At 44.6% G+C, this 25,041-nt stretch overlaps 1 protein-coding gene across 2 annotated transcripts in view; it reads right to left on the reverse strand.

The window, feature by feature from the left end:
- MON2 (MON2 regulator of endosome-to-Golgi trafficking) overlaps positions 1–25,041 on the reverse strand; it is a 966,303-nt gene that overhangs the window by 366,621 nt on the left and 574,641 nt on the right. For both annotated transcript variants that reach the window (XM_086919098.1, XM_086919097.1), the window contains exons 16-20: positions 11,314–11,418; positions 11,132–11,212; positions 10,972–11,045; positions 10,792–10,882; positions 10,465–10,566 (exon numbers count right to left, since the gene is read on the reverse strand). In XM_086919098.1, coding sequence (XP_086775224.1) covers positions 10,465–10,566; positions 10,792–10,882; positions 10,972–11,045; positions 11,132–11,212; positions 11,314–11,418 — 453 coding nt within the window. The remainder of the gene's footprint in view (positions 1–10,464; positions 10,567–10,791; positions 10,883–10,971; positions 11,046–11,131; positions 11,213–11,313; positions 11,419–25,041) is intronic.

The raw sequence follows: 25,041 nt of genomic DNA on the forward strand, positions 1-25,041 counted from the left end.
TTCACAGTGAGTAAGCGGGTGTTCATATGAAACAGGAGACTTCTCACGAGTGGGTGTGTGCATATTTCACAAGCAACCCTACAGAGTTTTTCTTTTCTAACGTCATGTGATCCAATTTCTTGATTGTTGAGAGGCAAGATAGTGGTGCATGATGGGTTCAGGAGGAATGAAGTAACAATAGATTACTCTATCTGCCACTCCCAGTCCTCCGATAGTCACCGTCATAGAATTCCTCTGTTGTGTTGCTGATATTATGAGACGAAGACCTGGAGTAGCAAAGTGAAGTAAACAGTTCAAACCTATATGCATTAATTTAATTAGAGGGTCTCTTGCTGGTGTAGACAGCCTTTGGGTCCAAAATGCTAAGAAAGCAGACATGGGTCTCACCGAGCCTCTGCATACTAACTCACAGTGTGGAGTTCAAACCCTCACACATTTTCTCAACCTAGCTGTAGAGAACAAAGCTCAAGTGTTAGTAATTGTTTTCCAGTTCATGGACAGGACACTCACTATCTGCCACTGTGCTCCCTGGCTTCCGATCTGCTAAAACCCACAGCTTTTATAGATGGTGGTAGTGGGAGGAAAGGAATGAGTTCACTGTCTCACATATCCAGGCCAGAGTACAAAGTGTGATCAGACTTTCTCACATTTCCAAGGTTGTGCTTGGGAAAGAATAGGTAACGAGAAACTAGCGTGAGAATTGTACACATCGTAGGGACAATATGGGACCTAAGCTTATTATTACTGTGTAAGAAAACCAGCATTAATCATTCAAACAAACGTGGATTCTAGCCAGGCATAGTACAAATAGTATTGATTATCTAAACTTGTGTTAATGATATAATTATAAACAACTGCGTATGTTAATAATGTATGTCACAGTCAATCGTAAACATCATACCTGATTTACGGTTACTGAATGATGTAGATCAGGGTTCTAACAAAGTCGGTCCTGGAGGGCCGGATCCATGCCAGATTTTTAAGATAACTACATTTTTTCTGAATGGGGATATGAAAAAAATCTGCCATTGATCTGGGCCTCCAGGACCGACTTTGGAGAACGCTAGTGTAGATGAATCTTCCTGGGACCTTGTCTAGGCACTCAACAGGTGTTCCTGGTCAATCATGACCCTGGGCACTAAGTACAGGTTTAACTACCCGACTCTGCCCTAGAGCACTACATTTGGTCTGTCCCCTCTCTGCCACCTGTCAGGCAACCTCCCACTCGCAGCTCTGATCTCGCGGCATGGGAGCACTTTACACCGAACATAAAAGGGGATGGCACAGTTAACACGGACCCGGCGGTCAGAAACAGAGCGAACCACAGAACTGATCATTAAAAACAAGATTGCGGAGAGAGGGAACAAAAGAGGAGGGCAGAACACCCGGAGTGTTGCGGGCAGTGAGAGTCTGAGTAAAGTGTTTGGAGAGGAGAAAGTGTGGTAGCAGCAGAGGGAGGGAACGTGAGTGACAGAACAGGGAGGCACGAAAGGAGAGAGTAGAGAACGGGTGAACAGAGGGGATGAGGGAAAAGGAATGCAGGAGGAGCTAAGGGGGGGGGGGGGGGAATACATCTGCAAAGGCCTAAAGAGGGGCAGGAAGGGGTGGAGTGCGAGAGAGAAAGGAGCGACTGGGGATCAGGACATTGGAAGCTGCAGTGAATAAGAGGTGGGAGGGTAAGTGGGTGACAGTAGAAGCGAGAGCTGCAGGTGGGTAGAGTAGGGAGGTAAGGGAGAAGGTGGGAGATGCAGAAGAGTATGAGGGCGTGAGAGGAGTGAGTGGGACCAGAAGTGGGGGTGATGGGAGGATAGAGTAGAGAGATAATGAAGGAAGGGAGGGCAACAGAACAAGGGGTGGTGAATGCAGAAGAAGGAAGTGGGGCGGGGGAAAGAGGGGAAGGCATGGAACAATGGTACAGCAGCGGAAGGAGTAAAGGGGAAAAGAAGAGGGAAACGCTGGAGTACAGATCGATGGGTCAGGAAGAAAAAGAAAAGCGGAGGAGCTAAAAGCATGGACATAATATGCAATAAAGATAATGTGCCTATGTCCCGCTCCAACAGGCGTAGCATGCACGTATTTCTTTTATTTTTACTGTTTTTTATAGTTAAAAAAAAAAACTCTTCTCCCCTCGCCGGCTCCTGTGTTGTTACCAAGCTGGTGGCTAAATTGTGCAACCAGGGAAGGAGGGAGGGAAGAGGACTAATCGGGGTAATAAACAATATCAAACCAGCTTCCGCACTTGGAAGTCAGACCTGCTATCTGCATAGGCTAGAGAGATTTGCACACAACATTTACAGAGAAAATAAGGGCACTTTCTGAGACATGAAATAATTGGAAAACTCACAGAACGTAAACAAGCACAGGCAGTGCCACAGGCTTGACACCAGCAGCACTTGAGTACTGGCCGAAGCAATAAAAGAAAAGCCTGCTGCAGCGCAAAACAATGAAAAGGATTACTTTCGGTACACAATGGAAGAATGAGATAAATAAATAAATGTATGACAAATCTGACTAATAGTCTGGAGCTAGTGGATGGATACCTGGAATACATCCAACCCCCACTAACACAGGTGGATGCACATACGGGCTTAGAGGCCCGAACGAATGCCTGGCCTGTGTTGCTGACTTTTGCACTGCATAATGGCAACGGGATAACAATGAGAGTTTTTTTAATCACCTGAATTCTTAATGTTGCATTGGATTGGTACGAATAAAGTTGTTAGTTCAAACCCAACATCATTTATGAGGAGGGGGGGTGGAGGGGCAACCCCCTGCAATTCACCGGTCCCTTCATCTGGGGGCGTAGGTTGATGTTGCCCTACAAGCCAAGCCCCCGGTGCATGCAGCACTGCCTCTGCCTAGCACTCAACCCCCTTCTCGTCGGCTTCACCCTCGCAGCACTCGGAGCCTGTTGTGGTCAGCCGGCTTTCCCGAGTTATCTTCCGCTCGAGGTCGGGTACTGTTTGAGTCGACTCCTCTGTGCCCCTCGACCCCGGCAGCACGACTCGCCCCCTGATGTACGCATCTGTGTTGTCTGTGTTGTAAGTGTTCAGTGTACACGCGGCACCTTGCACATCTGCCGTTTCCTGTCAGAAACCTTCTTGTTCACCAGGCAAAAATCAAAGACAACGGACTGTGTCAGAACTGGGTTTGGAATGTCTTGAATGAAGCAACAGTGAAACATGCAATATGCTTCAAGGAAGCCACGTGCTCTTCTCGTCAGCACGAGCCCTTTCGCCGAAAAACAAATGACCACTCTCGAGGCCTTGAGGCAGAAGGCTGTAATGGGAGGCAGGACTGGTGGAGAACGTTGAAAAATTAGTAGTAATAACTAGTTTAATTACTTTGCAAATGGCGGTATCAGGAACTAAACACGGGCAAGTCTGGCTACTAAAGGAACAGAGTTACGATAGGTTTCCCCCGGGCTGCGGGGGGGCGGGCACTTTCGGCCGGCCGCGCTAGGATTGGCCGGCCGGCCGGTCACTTCCGGGTCGCCGCGGGCAGCGCGGCGGCCCGTCTCTAGCTCAGGCAGGCGGGCGGCGAAGTTTCCCGAGGAGTGGGCTCCCTCGCGGACCAGCAGTGACGTCGCAGCTTCACCAATCAGGAACAGGATAGTCACTGGTGCCGGCAATGCCGGACCAGATTCGGGGGCGTTCCCGGCTTTCGGCTGACGTCGCGTGACGTCGGCAAAAGCCAAAGAATCTCGGGAACGCCCCCGTGTCTGGTCCGGCATTGACGGACAGGCCCCTCGTCCAATGGCTAGGCTCCATTTATGGAGCCAGCCAATGAATGACTAGGGCCGACCCAAACCCACACACACAACTCAAGAGGTTTTTTGGCACATGCGCAAAGCGCATGGCCAGTCAAAACCTAAAAATGGGTAAATACTGGTCGGTAACGCTGAAATTTACCGAATTTCGGCGTTATCGACCGGTATTCAGCCAACTACATCTGGCCCCAAGTTACTTACTTTTTAGGTCTTGCCTAGACAATGCATGTGCGGCCCCTCAAGACATGCTGTATCTTTCAGCATGCCCATCGCTTTTAATTTATTCATTTGTGTACCTTTAGGAATTCCTTTAATTTCTGTGGTCAACTCTTCACATTTGTCCCTCCATTCGGTGTACCATTCCTGCCCACAGTGACTGGCCCTTTTACATGTATTATTCCTCGTGTTCATTTCAGTTAGTTATGTCGCACTATTTTTTTCATGTGCTTTGAGTTACGTTTTCTGATTGTTGGGTTTTTGGGTTCTATACCAAAACACGCTGAATCTGACGGTATTTGGGTCTGCAGACCTCAACCCTCTTAGCCCCCCTGACACCACCCACCTCCCCGACAGACACAATCTATTGATCTCCGTTTCACCAGTTATTCTTCCCGGTTGACCCATGCTGTGAAATGGGATTTCTCAGTGGACAGAGGAGCGCTTCATTGTGGTGAAGTTTGCAGGGTTAGCCCCACTTCAAAGAGAGATTCTGGGTCGCGGTGCTACCGTCCAATGCAACACAGTACCCTTGGCTCATGAATCTCCGACATTTATCAGGTAATTGTTAGCGATAAGAGCAGGGGGGCAGGATCAGAACCCCTTCACTGGAAAAGGTTTACGAGCGTTATCAGCCCAGTAGAGCCGAGAGGCAGGGGCTCTGGGTGCTCTGCTGCCTGGAGCTGCCACTATTCATAGAATGCCGATGAACTGAAAGAATATGGTTAGCAAACAGCTTAATATGTCAGGATTATTAGTTATTTCTGAAGCTGCACTTAGAGATCCATTAATTGTATCATGCTTAAAATAAACAAACGTTCTTCATGCGCAAAGTACCAGAAATGACACACATTGCGATGTCACAGCTGGTGCAAATAATAATAAACTCGTTGGTACGATCAATGTAAAACCATCTTTTTAGGTCCAGTCAGTGGAATCTCTTCTCTTCCATGGAAGGGTGAGGTGGCGCAAAGAAGGTAGGCAAGGTGATAGTTTGGCCTATATGAAAAGGTGTCAGCACTTTCAGAAGTAAGGAGGGACAGGTTTTCAGTAAACGTTTGTCTGGATAGACTGCTGTGTAGGGAGGGTGCACAGAAAGTGCCTGAAGCTCACTGACCTTCCCGGCTGATGTTATGGCCACCAGAAAAGCCATTTAGATGGTGAATAAATGCAGTGGATGGTTGTGTAGGGGCTCGAAGGGCGCACACTTTAGGCATGTCAAGACCAGATTGAGGTTTCATTGGGGCATGATAAATGGTCGTGAATGGAATAGATGTTGGAGCTCCTTTAGAAAACGAGTCACAACAGGTGACTTGAACAAAGAAGGTTGGTCCAGCAACCGCAAGAAAGCAGATATGACCAACAAATAACCTTTACCAGTGCCCACAACAGAGCCATGTAGGATCAGTGAAAGAATAATCAGCAAAACTTGGGATAAGGTTTCAGAATGGGGTCAACACTCTTGGAGGCACACCATATCACGAATCTGTCCCAACGGCAGGTGTATACAATTTACAGCAAAAGAGAGGCCCTGGTCCTGGGACATCTGGTAGCTGGATGAGAACCACCAGACTAGAAGAGGGTCATGGGTACCCTGTCCCTAGTAATCCGGGGGAAGACTACCCCCCTTTCTTGTAATCCGTGTGAACAAAGTGATAGAGGGGGCCAAAGGCACGAATACACCCGACCCCTTGGGGTCCTGGTTGGGCTCAGGGAAGCAAATGAGCCCTCAGTGGGACTTCAAGGGCAGTCCAGTCATCTGGTTGCTCCAGTGAAAAGCAGGGTGTGCAACCAAATGTCCAGGCTTAGGGGACCCTGCGGCCCAGGTGCTTAGAGCCCCAGCTGGGCCTCAGGCACGGGGCTGGGAGGGGGGCCCTGACAGAGCTTCCACCTTGGGCCTATAGGCACCTTATCACGCAGGTGAAGAGGAGGAGGTCTCACCGGGCCTGACAGGCCTGACGAAACCAAGTCCTGGGCCCTTGGTGGTGCGGCAGGCTGGATGGTGGAGTCCAGGTAAAGAGTGCCCATCGGGGCTTGGGGGGCCCCGGTTAGAGCAAATGGACCCTGTCGCGCACGGGGGCCTCCCTGGGCCCACAAAACCCTGTCCTGGCCTCAGGACAGAGCCCAGGACAGGGGCTGTATCCAATGGTTCGTCGGGGCCCCAGTCAGAGATTCTGGACCCAGCCAAGTAGGGGAAGTTTCCCCAGGCTCTTTGGACCCCTGTCCCAGGCCCATGGTGGTGCAGTGGTCAGAGGGGAGCTCAGGACTGGAGCACCCAGGGCATGGTGGTGCTCTGGGGCCCGGTCAGAGCTCCTGGACGCAGCCGTGAAGGTGAAGCCTCCAAGGGCCCGATGAGAGCCCGTTTCAGTGGCTTGGCCAAGCAGACCAGAGGACGGAGCCCAGGGCGGCAGCGCCCGTCCCAGGGCCTGGTAGGACCCTTGGGCCCAGTCGGAGCTCCTGGATCCACTCACACAGGGGAAGTCTCCCTGGGCCCGGAAAGTTGATAACACTTGTTCTACCATTTTTGTTCCCTTAGATATTGGACCCTAGTTCAGCCAGCACCTAGGGAAACCTAGCCAACCTACGGCTATACAGGGTGGGCTGACTTACATGACTCTTACCACGTTTTATAACACAGAATCGCTTGCAAATCTCCAACTTGGACTATAAAAAAACATTTCCCTCACATTTCTGTGATGGAAAGTTCTGGAATCTGCAGCGAGCCACAAACATCCTTTCACCCGTATTCCCCAAGTCTCCAGATACAAATGGTACCTCACTTTTGTGGGTAGACCTAGTGCCTGCAACAAGAAACAGCCCAAAACGCAACATGGACACAGAGCATTTTTCCATCGAAAGCATACCCATTTTTTCCAAATGAGCCTATCTGCTCATTTCACTCTCATTGTTATTTTATTTGAAAGGTTTTATATAGCACTGAGGTATCAGAGCGCTTTACATGGGTATCAGACCATAGTTGCAGGTTACATCGTTACATAGGTTACACATTTATTAGAGCATAGCTACATAGTTACATGTTCGGTCGAGACAAGCAATAAGGACAATATGCGTAAGGGGAAAAAGCAGGCAACAAGAGAGATTCAGGGGAGAGGGGGTAGAAGCAGGGGGAAGTACACAGCCAATAAAGGAGGGAAAGAGGAGGGGGAGGGTGAGAGACACAGCATGAACAAAGTGGGGTTGGGTGACGGGGCACAAACCGGTAGACGAATAATTGCTGCGTCCAAAGTCCAGTAAGCTGTGATCCCAGGGGGAGTGGTATCATAACCCCAAATCCGTTGCGAGAGGCTCCCTTTACGCAGTGGACTCTCTCAGAGGGGTCTCAGACTCCAAGGCCTACCTACTGGATCCTTCCCCAAAAAGGGGAGAGGGAGTGCTTTGGCCGTAGCGCCATACCTCAACTGTGAGTGGCTCTCTTGGCGCTGTGGACTCTCTCAGAGGGATCACTGACACTCCAGAGTGTAAGTAATTGAATCTTTCCCCAACAAGGGGAGAAGGAGTGCTTAGTTAAAGGGCACAGGGAACAGGGGGCTGGCTAGGTGGCGTAGCAGGCAAGGGGAGAGATTAAGGAGAGAGGGGATAGGGGCAGAGGAAGTAGACAAAGAATGAAAGAGGGAAAGCGGTAGGGGAGGGTGAGAGAAAGCATGAAGTGGGGTGTGAAGGGGGCACAAACCGGTAAACGGGTAAAAACCTCGCCCAAGGTCCGGTAAACTGTGATCCCAGGGGAAGTGGTATCGTTCCCACATCTCCGCTGCGTGAGGCTCCCTTTATGCAGTTGCCTCTCTCAGAGGGGTCTCTGAGACTCCAAGCCCTACCTACTAGATCCTTCCCCAACTAGGGGAGAGGAAGTGCTTTGGCAAGGGGCACATACCATGCCTAAGCTGTGTATGGTTCCCTTGACACTGTGGACTCTCTCAGAGGGGTCACTGAGACTTCAGAGTAAGAATATTAGATCTTCCCCAACAAGGGGAGAAGGAGTGCTTAGTCAAAGGGCGACAGGGGGCTAAGAGGCGGGTCGGAACTGGCAGGTCAACAGAGGGGGAACAACTGGCAAAAGAAAATCGCATTAATGCCAGAAAGATATAACATTCAATACCAGAGTAAATTAGTGATCCAGAAAAAGGCAGGATCCACGAAAGGCTAGGGTCAGGGAGGACAAAGGGAGGGGGAGTCAGCGAGTTGAAGAGTCCCACAAGTAAGAGATACGGATAGCAGAAAAGGAAATGTATACATAGAAGAGTCACTGAGGAGAGAGATGCAAACGGGAAAGCTCAGAATCACAAAATAGTGATATTAAGTACAAAGAACTACTACATATACTAGTGGTTAGAGTTGAAGCTCTTCCCCATTTCCTGAGGCTGAAAAATAAAGAATTCAATTCAGCAGAGGGATTTCCTGGACGTGTTCAGAGGATGTAAAGATTACGACCTCCGCACATGGCCACTATGGCGTATCCGTTACGTCCTTGGCACAGAAAGGGTTAAAATGAGTAAAACGAATATGTGCTGCCAGCAATGCTGTGCATCAGAATCCCTTATAAAGAATGGTATGAATTATGTTTATACTTTAATTATATAGCTGTTTTTAAAGCTACACAATGGAAAAGCAACACATGCCTTTATAAAGGCATTCCTTGTGCTTTATTTGAATAGTTTTTCTCTATCGTTTTCAAGAGTTCTGAGATTTCGCGCATGGGCGTGACTATGCAGTGTTGCATTATGACGCTTCTTTGTGATATGAATTTTCTTTATGTAGTTGTACATCACAGCAATGCACTGAAGCACCATACATATTAGGCAAGAGAGAGATTTTTATTGTGTTAGTTTTCATTCACTGTTGCTTAATGCAAGGCTCCCGCTGCAGAGAACATGGCACAGGAGTTGCCCCAAAAAAGAGAAAAAAAGACAAAGAAGAATGGTAGCGTCAGGAAGACGTATGTGTAAAAGAGGATTAGCAAAGAGTCAATTTACCAGTCAGTTTTTAGTTTGACTTGATCAGCACTAACTAATTGGTTAATCTGATCTCACGTTTCCCATACAATGCTCTGGAAGGTCATGGGATCTAGTGCCATAACAGGTGTGCATATAATCAGGGTGTTAAAATGCATCTTTTTCAGAACAGGATTTGGCCAGTAGATAGTGACAGACTTGAGTCTAGATGCAGATTGAACCTTACTTTCTGGTTGCCCTGTGAATTTGGGAGGCCTGCAAATCTATTCTACTGGTAACACGAAAACAAAGCGAGGCCTTCAAAATGGTGGTGAGAACATAACATAACATAACATAACATGTGTATTTGTAAAGCGCACGTTCACCCTTGGGTATCTTGGCGCTGAATAACAGATGTTTATTGTTACCCAACTCAATGGTACTCATTTTATCGACCTCAGTTGGATGAAAGGCTGAGTGAACCCCCGGGATTCGAACCTGTGACCATGAGGTCGAACACAGGCCCCTGCAATGGACGCATTAGTCCACTGAGCCACCAGACCCGGTCCAGAATTAACTGGTCAGCCTAATAGATTTACAAAAATTAGACTTTGTTGGTGTACCCCCAAAAAATTATTTCTGAAATTATTTTAACAGTAAAAAGTGTAGACATGCTCATTACCTTGATAAAATCCTTCCTTTGAACAAATATAAACAAACAATCAATCAATCAGTGGTTTATAAAGCGCGCTACTCACCCGTGAGGGTCTTAAGGCGCTGGGGGAGGGGGAAGGAAGGGAGGCAGCTCCGGGTCAGTCGAAGAGCCAGGTCTTGAGGTCCTTCAAAGGTGTTCCCAGGTCCCAGGCCCTGTTCTCCCTGTGCTACTGCATGGCTCTTGCTCTGGTTTTCTCCTTTCTTTTCCCTCGTTTTCACTGCTTTCTGCTTGCTTTTTCCCCTGCTTTTTGAATGCCTTCTATTTGCTTTTCCTTTGTTCTCACTTTCTTCTTCTTTTTTCCCCGTTTGTGTGCCTTCTCCCTGCTTTTGCCTAGTTTTCACTGCTTTCTCCTTGCATTTGCCCCTGTTTAGTGTGCCTTTTTGCTGTTTCCCTCCTTTTCACTGCTTTCTCCTCTGTTTGTTGTGTCCCTTCTTGCTTTTACCTCGCTCTCACTGCTTTCTCATACTTTTCCCATGTGCTTTTATGCGCCTTCTCCTTGCTTTTCCCCCGTTTTTTGTGCAGCCTCCCCATTCAACTCCGACCACAACCTCATTTCCGGAATTCGGAAGGTCCCTCGTAACCTAACCGTTCAAATAAGTCTTTGGTACCTGCAAGCGCCTGGATACACTGTTGGGTGATTAGCCACGCTTTACAAATCCAGACTGATTGATTGACAGAGAAATAGAGCGGCACATTTTTATTTTAGGATTCATTCACCAAACAAATAATGAATACGGTGATCAGCCCATACACCTCCGTTTTGTGACAGAGTAAAAATAATATTAAGTTACTCTACATAGATGACATCAAGCACTCACTTCAAGAAGGTGTCCTGTAAGAGGTCGCCACAGTATCTCTATCCGATGCATATTGACTAATCCCGTTTCAAGCAACTTAGCAACTGCAAAAAGTGATGGTTCCTAAATAAATGTGACAATAAAATGAAAATAGTTTCATAAGAGATTTCAAGTGAAGTTTTTCTGAACTATTAATTCAGACTTTTCTGCGCCACAACTTTAACATTTACATTTTAAGAACAGTAACATTTTAAGGTAAATATGTGCCTCGCAAAAACCTAAAACACAAAAAATGAACATATGCAACCATGTCCAATGCAATGTAACCATATTTAAGACAATCTTTACCTTATTGTTGCTATATGCCATATCCATAGCTTCAAGAGATAATGAGCACAGGGCATTTATTAAATGGTGCAAGGAGACATCATCCAGGAACCTGAAAAAATATCAGATGCACAATAAATCCATACCGTCTATAAAACAGAGATACACTGTCACACATGTATTTGGAGATGTATAACTTACTGTGAACTTTCAAAAAGTCTTGAAAGAATATTGGCAATTACGGGCAAATCAGTCATGACTGCTGTCGTCAAAACCTCGGAAAGAAAGAAAACAGTGCTTGGCGTATAAGAGTGTAACAGGAGCTAGATCACAGCATGTAAAATACGTGAATGATGCTTACTGTGCTTGGTCCTTCCACTGCCCTCCCAGGCTTCAGGGCGCCCCCAGGGCATGGCTTTAGTCCCAGTATCCAAACCAGATGCTGAAATATATAAGATACTTTTAGAAATAACGAGGAAGTGGGGATGACGCTCAATAGGAATTCAATGAAACTATTCATATACCAAAGGGCCGTGTCCCTACCTGTAGAGTAGCAAGAACAAGTTGCCATGAAGTTCCAAGGAAAGCGCCATGACAGTGAGCCAAGTTCAGCAAAGTCCTCATACACTGAATGTTTTTAGACGTCAACTGCATAAAAAAAGAGGTCTAAGTCACATTTATGTTTTGAATGCCAATTTTTCCAAATGTAAAACAAAACAAATCACGTTGTTGGTTGCGACGTGAAAAATATATAAGGGTGGGCATGGCAACATAATTCCACGAGGGAAAATACTAGAAGACACTTAAGCTATGAGCACCACAGAGAGCACTATAGTTATCAGAAGTGAACAAGTGATTTAAGTTAGGTAACAGTTTTTCAGATAGACACTATTTTCTAGCAGACTGGTCATCTTTAACAATATTTTAATAGTAGTAAAATATATGTATTTCCAGACGGAATCGCTGATATGAAACGGAGTACCGACCCCAGAAAGGGTTGGGGTGCGTAGGAGCTACAAGCTGAAATAAATACATATTAATAAACTAATGTGTTCATAAATTAATCATTTCAGATATAGTTCTGCAAAACATGTCACAGCCTTCGCCATCTCCTCCTAGGAAACAGACTAAATCTTTCTAGTGTTGCTTGCTATTACAGTTTCCAACTAAATACCCAACCAAAAATTAGTCTCGAAACCCTAAACTTCCATACAACAATCAAATTCACACGGCTTTAACAGAGGTAGCTGACGACCCCCCTCCCAAATTAAAAAGACACAACAGCTTTAAGTAAAACAAACAGGCTAGTACCCCTCTACCCAGAACCCCTCCGCCTCAAAAACAAAGAATAAAAGTACATTGGACATCTTTGAGGCTAAATCTTCCTTCTTCACATCTGAACTTTATCTAGCTAAAAATCATCTGAAAAAGATCTTCGACATTGTCAAAAAACTACTGAATTCACAGAAATCTCCCACCGCTAAAATCAACAGAAACAACTGCAAGAAACTCCACATTATTTGAAAACAAATTAAAATCAATTGAAATGTCACTAGTCACAAAAATCTTCGTCACCTATTAGTACTTACCTTGCAAAAATTCAGAGGCGTCATCATTCTTCAAAGAGATAATTCAAAAAGACATTACGATTATAAATGCTAGCCTCAAACCTTTCATTCATTTCGATGATCCTAACTGCGCATATTCACAAAGACTTTAGGCTTTCTATCACACCTTGCCCGACGAATGTGGTAAACGTTTTATTGTTATATAAAATAGTCACTAACTACTTAAAATCATGTGCGCCACCAATCCTGGTACACTGTGCAATGGTGGACCTAATCTAGAAAGCGTCAGGTAATATAAGTAAGCAGGCGGTGGGAAAGCTCAGAGCATGAGCTGGTCAAAGTTGCTCAAGCCCGTTGCATCAACACCCTTTAAAATTTACCCCGATGCAACAATGTCAAGAGGGGAAAATGTTCAGGCCCAAACAGGTGAAGGCTCACAAGGGAGTGGACACATCAAATTTAATAATATTGAGAGAAGAAAGTGATAGTCACTCTGAAAGTTCAATCGTGGCAGCGCAAAAATCTGTAACCCTAAAGAAAGAGGACTTAAAAACGTTTCCTCTGGATCTGCAGCCCCGCTAGAGGGATCCTTCACAAAGGGGGTGAAAGCTCTGAAGGCCACCCTCTGGTACGGTGGTACTGATAATGAACATGCAGGCCATAAAACAGAGACCAGAAGCAATGAAGTCTAGGCTGTAGTCATCACCGTTCTTTAGAACAATTTCTGCATACATCTCTAGTCCACGTGAAATCACAAATTACACATCCAAAAGATAAATGTCACGAGCTTAAAAAAGGTTGCGCACAGTGATGGCCTTTAACTACTAACCATCTTTAACTTTATTTTAAAGGACAATGACAGAAGAGAAATAGTTATTGTCCGTGTACACAGAGTGGAGAGAAAACTTGCAGGGGGAGCTTCGAGACCAAAGATGTAGTGTCAAAGTGACAAACTCTAGGGTGAAGGAAGCCATCATGAGAGAAGCCAGAAGCAACGATGAGATACAATGGGAGGTATTGAGGATTTTCTTGTACCAAGACCAGGCAGTAGTCTTCTTGAGAGGAGCCGGGAAATTATTCTATTTATGCAGATCCTAAATGAAAAGAACCTTCTGTAATGATGGCTATAACCACTGCTCTCCAATTAGTTTGGAAATGGGTAGGCTGACTGATAAGTGACGGTAAGGAGCAGTTGAAATTAGTAGGAATGAATATACACAAACCAGCGGAAAACAGGCAACAGACTCCAAACAGTGCAAACAAGTGAATCTCTACATGTATTTTGAGGAATTTGTTTCTGCAAAATGTCAGCGTGAGGTCCATACAGCACCACAAAGATAGGGTGGTGTGTCTCAGGTCAGTCATCAGGCTGACGTCAGTTTACAATAGAAGGAATTGCTGCTGGATTTTCAAAACATTTAATGCATGCAATTGTTTATTTTGTTGACCAAGCTGGTTTCAAGGAAACCCCCAAGTAAGACAAATAGCCAATAATGCTAAAAGAGCTCAAAGCTCAGGGACTGCTGCATTTAGTATTAACCATGCCTGCAAGCTGTTATGGCTGAATGTTAAGGGTATGAATCCCCCAATAAGATCCTCAGATTGTAAACCTATATAGTCTGACACAATCAGAATATTGAGATCCTGCAGGAGACTCACCTACATCGACAAGATCAATTTAGAATGAAGCACAAAACGTACCCCACTTGAATTTGGGCCACATCATCCTTAAAACTGCAGGCGTAGCTATATTATGCAAGTAGGGGCTTGAAGTAGTGAAAAGGCCTATAGTGAGAGATCCTGGTGGGATCGTACCTCATCAGGTGGATATATTTAAAAGCAATCCTGAATAAAATTATCATGGGACTAAAGATGAACAGACAGATGTTGGATAGTTACTAGAGGTGACAATAATAGTAAATGGCCATCCTTCAAACCCATTTAGACTACAGATGGGGAATGGGGCAAGGCTGCCCCTGGTCACCTCTCCTCCTTGACTTAGATGTTGAACCCCTAGCAATATAACTCAGAAATCATAAAGGAATTAGTAGCATAACATTTTGGGGAGAACTATACAAGATATGCCTCTTTGCTGATGGCACACTGTTAACGTTAACCAATCTGAATACTTCATTGGTGGAAGTATTGACAGATTGTGAAAAAGCATCTTGCTTCAAAATAAATGTTCAAAACTGTGACATTTTAAAATTGACACAACCGGATGAGCAAATCGAACAACTTAAAGCCCACTACCCATGTAGATCGGCCTCAAAGTCGATCAGGTACCTAGGTCGTAACATAACCAGAAATGTACTGGAGAAGAGGGCCTGTGCTAATTGGCCAGACCTTAAGAGAATGATCAAGGGAGATTCAGATATATGGAATCCCCTGTTTATCGCCCAGTTGGACAGACTTCAGGCCATTATGATAAACATTTTACCATGCCTACAATATTTGTTTCAGACTTTACTGGTGGGCATAACTTAGAAAGATATTAAAGCCCTAGAAAAGAAACCTTTAGTCATTTATATGGGCAGGGAGGATACTGTGTGTCAACGCTAAAATGATGAGGGATCTCAGAGAAAAAGTGATGTTGAAGTGCCCAGACATGCTAGCTTACCACTGGGCGGTACACATTAGAACATAGGTTGTGTGGATGGCCCAAGAAATGGAAAAACTGGTTTCCCATGGAAAGTGCTTTGGCTGCGAGATCAGTCTGGGAACTAAATTGCTTGCATTAATCCCAGAGACCTTGGAATACTTATTTAGCTGTACCTATGAAATTGGACTTTAAATATGGGACAGAGAAACAAGAAGGGGCAGTCTAACATCATTTCCTTCCCCCACTTCACCAATACATGGTAACCCAATGTTTGCACTGGTGAAAAGGTCAGATACATTTAAGTAATGGAAGGAGGTAATACAGATTGATCTTGTATTTCTTCTGGAGGGATTTAATACAATCCTTTGAAGAGTGTACGATGGAATCAGCATTACTAAGGTAGATAGTTTCCAATATCAACAGTTGAGACATTGGGTCCTACAATCATAAATTATTATAAAGGAAAATTGAGACATGACTCTCATGGAGAAATTCACGAGAATGCACCTAGTTAGTAGAGATCTGATATCAGCCATTTATAAAATAGTAATTGGTGGAGAGGAAAACACTAAGTTGAGCATCAAGAGTCTTTAGCTCAAATACTTAGCAGAGACATATCAGATAAAAACTGGGAAATACTCTGGAGAGAACTCAAAGATCCAAAAAAGGATCCCATTCAGAGAGTCCGCATACGCTCCCATATCTGTGGTACATAACACCAGAAAAATGAAATCAGTTATGCCAGGGAGCAACAGATAGATGCTGGAGTTGTCGTCAGAACACTGCCTCAAAGTTACAAATCTGAAAGGACTGTCCATCAATGAAAACATTTTTTTTAAACATTTTATTTTCCATGTTTCGAAAGAGACAACAGAGTGCTAATAATGCAATAAAAAAAAAATAGGATCATTGAGTGCATAGAGACAAGAGTCCGGTGAACAGTCAACAGCGTCCCCCGCCTTCCTTTATGGGTTCTGCTCTCTGAGCTCTATCCACTGGCCATATATCTTGTTGAATTTCTTCAGGCACCCTTGCGCCTGGTACACCATTCATTCTGGCAAAATGCACCCGTCCATATTCTGCACCCACTAAGTTACGCTCAAGACAGTGGTCGACCCCTATGCTTGTACGATGTTCCGCCTGACTACAATCAACGCAACATAACTGAACTTGAGTGAGTATCTCTATAATGTCTGTACTCCCCAATTATCCAGGCATATTAGCTGTGTAGAGAAGACCACCAGACTTCCAATCACTTGCTTCATACACCCCTGAACCGTCTGCCAATAAAGTCTCAATTTCGGACACTCCCACAGAGTGTGTACCAAAGTTCCCATCATCCAACACCCTCTCAGGCATTTGCCATTAGGGATCCTACCCATGGTGCGGAGAAATGTCTGCGTATAGGACACCCTTGTATAGCTTCTTGAGTTGTACCAGGCAGAAATCTGCTCGGATTGCCACTTCCCTCGGGTACCTGCATGCTTCCTCCCAGTTCTCGTCTTCTAATTGCCCTATGTCTCTCTCTCCCATATGGCCTGCAACTTATGCAGCAGTGCCCTGCAGTACCTTACCAGGGTGTTATACACAAAATCGTATGACTTTGGTGTGGTGGAGCCAGCAGCCTAAATTCTAGGGAAGATTCTTCCCCTATTATATCAAGATAACCGAGACATTTAACCAGTGCGTGTCTAACCTGTAAATACTTGAATCTCTGGGATCCGCCATTTCGTATTGGTCCTGTGGATCTTCAAAGGAGAGCATTCCTGACTAGCCCACCAGGTTCACAACTTTACTTATCGCTATCAGATCCCACTGCCGTTAACCCTCAGTTCCTGCACCTCTGCCAGTGTCCCACAATGGGGTTTCCATGCTATCTTTCCCTGCCGACTCTATTGCCTTGTTTCCGTCTGTCAGGTTCGCACCACTACTGCTGTTGTTGCCATCTTACCTGTGTCTCCCTTTTGCCGGAATATAGTGCCCTAGAGTACCCCCTGTCTGTTAGCGTTCTCCAGTCTGCAATAAAAGCCAGAGCTTCGGAATGAAGACATTTTGGAAATAAATATAAAGTCACATCAAGGGTGTTCTGCAGTATGAAATACTGGAGGGCCCAGGAATGTTATTGTTGGGCCTGTCCCATGGGGGCACTGATGAGATAAGCTTCAGAGGTAAAGCATTATTGAGGCCAGTTGCTGGGGTCTGCGAAGATGATTATAGAGCCACAGTCGCAGCACAGCGGGGCAGAGGACTCCAAGGCCCACAGACCAGCAGGGGCATCAAGTGGAGCAGGCAGCCCCTCCCCCTTGCTACTGGGGGACTCTTCAGCTCCTCGCGTCTCCCGCTCTCCAGGAGACGCTTCGCGCCACAGTCGCAGCACAGCGGGGCAGAAGCGAACTATCAGATATTCCTAATAACTGCAAACAAATCAGCCCGTATAGTGGTAGTAAACTTCTACAACAACTTACAAGACACACACCCGGTGGAGACACTGAAGGAAATCCGTTATTTCCTTTTAGATTATGTCAACACTAATCGTACAAAAAAAAAACGTAATTATGTGGGGCGGTGACTTCAACTTTCTCCTATGTGAGAGAAATAACAATACCACCTGTGGTTATCTTGCTCACCAAGAGAATAACATCACCCATTTCACTCACCCTCTTAAAGGGGAGTATATGAACGAGACAATGTCATTACTTCAACTGGCTTTTGCAAACGAGCTGCTAACATCTGCCGTTGACTTTAGTCCCACTCTTTTTTTTTTCCCCCAAGACCTTTATTGTACCTTTCGAATCATACACAGCTGCTGGCCTACAACCCAGGGGCCAGCCGCAACACGTTCACATGCGTTCAATACTATCTGGATAACACAGCCCATGTGCCGACATCCCGGGGGTACGGCGGCGTTCTATAACAATGTGTGTGCATAACTCGCAGTGTGACTACGGAACTGTATAGGTCTGTTTTTTTTAATTTTTGTAACAATAACCAACGTAAATAAGAAGTTACCACCTTTAGGTCGTAAGGCTAACTAGGAAATGAGTGCACAGCCCCTGTCCCGTCTCGTACGTGTTGAATGTCTGTTGTAGGTAAGCAGAGCCGTTACCCTGGGATCGGCTGTTACCACGGTCCCTTGCAGTTGGGTGCCTCCGTATATTATTCATGAAATCAGACTAGCCTGTCCACCTGTCCCACCCCCTCCTAATCCTGAAACTAAGTTGGGCTCAAAGGTCACTACACCCGCCCCCCCTCATTCCACTCCTCCTACTCGTCCTCCCCCTCCTCATCCGATGTCAGTGGGTCGTCTTCCTGCAGGGGTTCACAAATCTCCCCCCTGAACACGTTCCACGGGGTCCATATCTTGTTCCATTTACGTGGACAAGCCCAACTGGCGTATACTGCCCTCTCTGTTATCATCACCCTGTCCATGTTCGTACACCATTGTGTCAATGTGGGGGCCTCTACCGCTCCCCACTTCTGTGCTATATCACGTTTTGCTATCATCATACCTAATGTGGTCCACTGTTGGCCGTGTCTGGAGAGATCGTTTCGTTCCCAGATATTTTAAGGTCATTAGGGTGGCTAATAAAGCAGTTACCCTATGTTTGGCAGAAAGTTCATCTCCTCAGGAGATTGTAGATAACTTCAAATTGATTACAAAATCAGTAAATGAAGCTCTAACCATCTTTCCCAAAGGAAAAATAAATTCTAAGACCACCTGGTTTAAAGCCCACTCTGCGCTTAAAGTAGCCCTCAAAAGATCTCCCAGAGACAGGGCTGACGTTATCCATCTAAGAAAGTCATATAATAAAACACTTCGGCAGAGAAGGAACCAACTTAAAGAGGAACACTGGACCGCCCTACAAAATAGCTGTAAAACAAATGATATCACAGCATTCTGGGAGGTCATTAATTCCCCCTTTCTCTCAGGAACAAGAGAGAACAACAAAATAGAAGTTGCAATCTCCAAAACCGAATGGACAGTCTATTTCTCCCAGATGTTTAGAATCACTGACCCTATTATCGAAACATCTGGAAACTCTTGGAAAGGTCCCGAAAACCTAAGTGTTCTTCCTAATACATTGGCATTAGATTTTACCCTGGCCAAAGTTGTCCAAACTTTGAAGCTAAGTAGAGGAGGGAAGGCCCCTGGTCCGGACGGGGTCCCTGTGGATCTATATAAATTTAAAATGGACCTATGGGCCCCTTTATTACTGAAGGTTCTAGAAGCCACAGGAAACGTTGGACTCCTAGACTTCTGGTCGGAGTCCATCTTGGTCCCAGTATTTGAAAAGGGCAACCATAACAGTCCAATGTGTTACCGCCCTATTTCCCTACTCGACTTGCTGGGAAAGGTGGTGGCCCTAAGCCTATTAGAACGCTTGCAGTGCTAGACGGAAGATAACAACATCATATCTGACCTCCAGTACGGCTTCAGGGAAGGCCTCGGCACCACCGAACAAGTCCTCAACCGTACTCTGATAAGAGGCAAATACGTAGAAGCGAAAGGTGGCAGATTGTACATGGCATTTGTAGACCTAACCGCAGCATTTGACTGCGTGTGCTATGCGAAACTTTGGGACATTCTCATAGAAATGGGGGTTGATAAGCGTTTGGTTAATTACTTGCAAGAAATGTATTCCAATGCTTCTGCAAAGGTGAGATTCGGGGAGGGGGGCCAGCTATCATCATCCTTTAAAGTGGAGCGGGGAGTAAGACAGTGCTGCGTCCTGGCTGCCTTCCTTTTTACGCTATACACAAATGGTCTAGAAACAGCCATGCTGGAAGGGAGCCAGGACCTTCCACTAGTTCAGAACCGCCGTATCCCCGCACTTTTATACGCGGATGACGCAGTTATTATCGTCCGCACTCCCCGTGAACTACAACACTCCCTACACAGTTACAACTTATTCATGTCACACCTGGATCTAAAAATCAACATAAAAAAGACCTTCATAATGACATCTGGAAAAAAGCTACGAAAGGGAAATGATATCTATTTAACCAGCTGCAGGATTGACCACACTCCAACTTATCCCTATCTGGGAGAGGTCATAGATGAAAAGGGCACCTGGAAACGGGCAACAGAGGTCAGAAAACTCCAATGTTTGAAAGCTACAATGGCCTTAGTTGGGTTTACACAAAGGCTTGGAAAATGATCCCCTAAAGAGCTGCTCCGAATTTATCATGCTAAATGTGTTAGCAGTGCCATTTACGGGGCTGGGGTATGGGGGCACATGCAATCTGAAACCATCCAAAAGGTTGAAAATAGCTTTCTACGCTTCCTACTTGCAGTACCGCAAAGTACCTCAACATTCAGCTGCCACACAGAACTGGGTATCCCTTATATCTCGGACATTATTTGGATGCAGCCAGTCCTACTATGGCACCGCATCTGGACATTAAACAAACTAATGTTCACTCAGGCAATTGTGTCAGATTGTGTAAAGTTGGTACATGTTCACAAGATTTCATGGCTACAGTATGTTAAGACGTTCCTATGTGATCTGGGTTACCAGAATTATTATCACAATCCGCTAGATTTGGCTAGGATCTCAAGAAAGGAGTTAAGGAATGAATGCTTAAATCACCTAGCGGATCTCCGACTGTCCATCGAAGTCAATAAATTATCTGCACAGCATTCTATGATAATCCAAATGATAGACACGATCCAGCCTTATTTAACCATGAAGCTATCTACCTTTGACATATTTCTAATGACTAGATTCAGACTAAAAAATGCTCATCGCCTCGTAACTTTTCCCTCTATAAATGATTGGTCTAAGCAGCTAACTCAATGTCCCTGTGATGGTACTTCAAACCAGTCCCTTCTTCATGTGACGTTATTCTGTAAATTCTACGCAGAACCCAGAAAACACTGGCAGACCCCAATGTCGAAAACCATGGGTTTGCGACACTGTCGCCCATCTCTACTGGCTCTTCCAAGGCTGGAATCAGAGCTTATAGCTATAAACGTGCCAAGGTTTTTAAAATGTTGTGAGAGGCACCGAACCAACTTTTAGTCTAAGGCCAATCTTACTTTAAAAATACTGTTAAATGATGCTGCTAATTTACCCGTGAAGTACTGTAAATTATGTTTAACAATGCACTTTAGGAAGCAATCTTATACTGTATCTAACCCCAATGAAAATAAGTTGTAGTGTGAAATTTTCAACGAATTTTATCTTGGTTTTTAAAGTGAAATATTCACCGAAATTTGCATATTGTAACGTCTAGATAATGTAGGGCTCCCTAGGGCGTAATCTTGGTGAACCAAATTTCTCTACAACTAATTAAGAGCACATACAGGATCTCAGGTTGAATTAAGCACTTTATCTTAACTATTCCCATAAGAGGCCCTCTGTTATGAATGCTTATTATTTCCCTAATTCGTTTGAATTCACAACTGTTCTGTACTTTCTAAAGACATCTAAGACCACTTTGATGAGCCCAGAATGAACTAAATATTTTATTTGAGTTATTTGCACTAGAGCCGTCATGAGAAGAGTGTCTGCTATTTTTCTAACTTGTCTGACTTTAAAAATTGTTTTGGACTTTTTACAATGGAAACAACCAGCTTAGTCTGTAAGAGACAGTTGCTTTGATTTATATTTTATTATCACCAATAACCCGCCATTTTTTATCAATATTTTTGTACTTGTGATGTTTTTAAAATGTGTATCTGTAACTGCTTATATGGTTGTGCACTGCATACTGAACAAAGTGTTTTACTAGAGATTATAGAGCTATTTTAGAAAAAGAAAGAGGCACTGGCTGTTGCACTGAGGCTTAGTAAATTATGGCAAACACTTGCATATGAAACAATTTCAAATAACATAGCCTGTACATAGAGTAACATCACAAAGATTTGGTCACCATAGATAAGTTACACATACACACATGTCCCAGAATAGACTGCAAGCTCTGCAACTATACAACTGATTAGTAGGCCTGGGTGAACTTTGAATTATGTCGGAGTAACCAGAGTAGATTTGGTGATTTTGTGTAATGAAATTTACTATTTGGGTAATTTAACACAAGAGGCATTTCAGGAAGATTATTTGCTGTAACAGACCGTTGGGGTAATGTTTGAGCACAAAACTACAAATCTAAGCACGAACGGTAATCAACAAACATTTCAGGTAGATTTTTGACTCGAGCAGGCTGTTTGGGTAATTTTAGACTGCAAAACTACAAATCTGAACGGGAGCAGCAGTGTTCTGAACACGAGCAACTGGAAATCAACTCAACTTGAATTCTCAGCCAAGCAGACCGTTGGGTAATTCTGCGGTAGTTTTGTATAATAACGCTACGGGGAATTAGATGAGTTACACCCACCCCTTCTGACTACCCTGCTACGGGGAGAACCAGGATCCTAAAGCTGCAATAAATCTATTTTTTCTTATAGCAGAGAGAAATTTAAGTGTGAATGCAATGTGTAGGGGATGGCCCGAGGGAAGGATAAAAGTCGTAGTTGGGATGTTAAGCATGTTTGTCAGAATTCTTTATAGTTTTAGCTACCATCTTAATCCTTTTGCAATCCAGCTGTTGATCGAAATTCAAGTGCATATTCCGGCTTGATGTTTAATTTATAAAAACTTGAAAATTCCATTAAAAATATTTATAAATAAAATACAAAATAGGCCAAGCTACCACCTTCATCAAAAAACCTGATTTAGATCCTGAAAATCTCAATTTCTGCCTTATCTCAAGACTCCTCTTCGTGGATAAAATCCTAGGATGCTGTGTTTGGAAACAGCTGAAAGAATACATAGGCGCAATGAACATTAATCAGGTTTTAGAACCGGTAGGAATGCCGATATGTCATACTTCAAACAATGGATGATGGGCTAAATACCTTAGATAAAGGTGAATCTTGTCTTCTAGTACCACATTACCTGTCTCTGGCATTCAGCATTGTTAACAATGCAGCTGTACTTCAAACCCTGGAAGAAAGGATGGGAATAGGAGGCAGAATTCTACAATGGCTTGAATCATATATAGAAAATGCATGCAGCGAATAAAACTGGTGGACAATCTCTCAGATCCCGTGACTCAGCAAAAAGTAGTCCCTTGTGGCGTCATCCTTTCTCTAGTGCTATTTAGCCTTACTGGAAACCATCACTGCTCTTCTGAATGAATTCAATATATATTTTAACTTTACGATGATTAAACGCAGCTGTACATGAATGTATCATCCCCAGAAAACATAACAACTCTTGTTCTTACTTTTAGTAAGCTACAGTCATGCATGACTCTAGCCCACTTCATCCTGAAACTCCTAAAAACAGGAATTGATACTAATATTCGTACAGCAATCCAACACACCTGGGAAAACCAGGTGAGCAGCTGCAAACCTACTTGAATTCAAATCAACCATTGTAGAAACTTCAATATTACTAGGCTTCATCATGGATAAGGACCCAAACCTGAATGTGCAAATCAACGCAATAGAAATGTGGGCCAAACACCAACTCAGCATTTTCTGGAATATAGGCCCCTTATACCAATTGAAGAGATCAAATAACAGTGCAGTCACTGTTCCTCTAAAAAACAAATAGGTGTTACAAAAATTGATATAGGCCCTCTAAAGGCTGCTCTCAACGCTGTAGTGCGGCAGGTATCAAGTTCAAGAAGATCAGATTACATCATTACGGATCAGCCTAAAATGGCTCCCCATTGAAGCGAGGTGGTTGTTCAAGCTGTATTGTTCACAAGATGTTACACAGCAACTCCGCAAACTATCTGTCCCAAACACTTGTCATCTCTGGCAGACCCACGTTAGTTTAAAGTGGATTCCCTTTGCCTTTAAACTTTCGCTTCCAAAGAAATTGTGCACCCTGACTCAATCCATCTCTGAAAGTGCCCCCACAGTTTAGAACTTGATTGCCCATTCCTTAACAACAAGCCAATCAAATGTCACTTTCAGAAATAACTCAAAGTGCTTCTTTTACAAAGATCCTAATGAATAAGTGGCTTACCTTCGGTAACGATGTATCTGTAAGAGACTTAGGTTAGTTATAGATTTGTTGTCTTACCTTAGAATTAACCCCAGACGTCAGACTAGATACAGAGAATTTTTTCGTAGCAGTACCCCAGCGCGTCGGTAGGTGGCGTCAGTCGACTACGCGTCCGTGTCATGTTCGCTGGGATGACGTCGTATTGCCTATTTAGACGCCGCCCCAGCGTGCTGACGTCAGAAGTGCACACCATGCAAAAGACTAACCATAGGTGCCCTAAAACTAGGGCCCTGTAAGGGAGCCCCTATCTCTAGAAGTCAGTTCGCAGAGTGGGGGGGATGGGTGGGGCGGTAAGGAATCTATAACTAACCTATGTTTCTTACAGATACATTGTTACCAAAGGTAGTAACTTGTTCATCTGAAAGAGACAGTTAAAGATTCCTTACCTTAGAATACATACCACAGCAATACCAACCCCGGACGAGGTTCTGCAACCCAAGTTTACACCACAAAGTCCTGGAGGACAAAACTGCCAAAATAGCCATCCCTCCGGACTTGGCTTTTCAGGCAGTAATGTCTTGTGAATGTGTGGAAGGATGCCCACGTGGCTGCCTGATAGATGTCAAGGAGTGGAACTCCACATGCAAGAGCAGTAGTGGTAGCCGTAGATCTGGTGAAATGAGCTCAGAGCCCCACTGGAGGTTCCTTTTTCGTCAAAGCATAACAGACCTTAATACAAAGTACAACCCATATAGAGATGGTATGCTTGTGAACAGCACGACCTTTCTTGCCACCTACATAGCCAACAAAGAGTTGATCATCCAACTGGAAATCTTTTGTGCAGTCAAGGTAGAAGGATAGCACATGTTTAGGGTCCAGACGTTGGAGTCTCTCCTCTTCCTTGGAAGCGTGCAGAGGTTGGAAAAAGGAAAGCAAAGTAATGGCTTGTCCAATGTGAAAAGGTGTAACCACTTTTGGAAGGAACAATGGTCTCGTCTTAAGCACCATTTTGTCCGGATGCACGTTGGGGCTTAAAAAAAAAGAACTTGAAGCTCACTCACCCCTCGAGCAAAGGTAATGCCAACAAGGAAACCGATGAGGAGCCTTAGAGGACTGTTGTGAAGAGGCTCAAAAGAAGTGC

This window comes from Lissotriton vulgaris, chromosome 1_1, assembly GCF_964263255.1.
Source record: "Lissotriton vulgaris chromosome 1_1, aLisVul1.2, whole genome shotgun sequence".
NCBI classification, from domain to species: Eukaryota; Metazoa; Chordata; class Amphibia; order Caudata; family Salamandridae; genus Lissotriton; species Lissotriton vulgaris.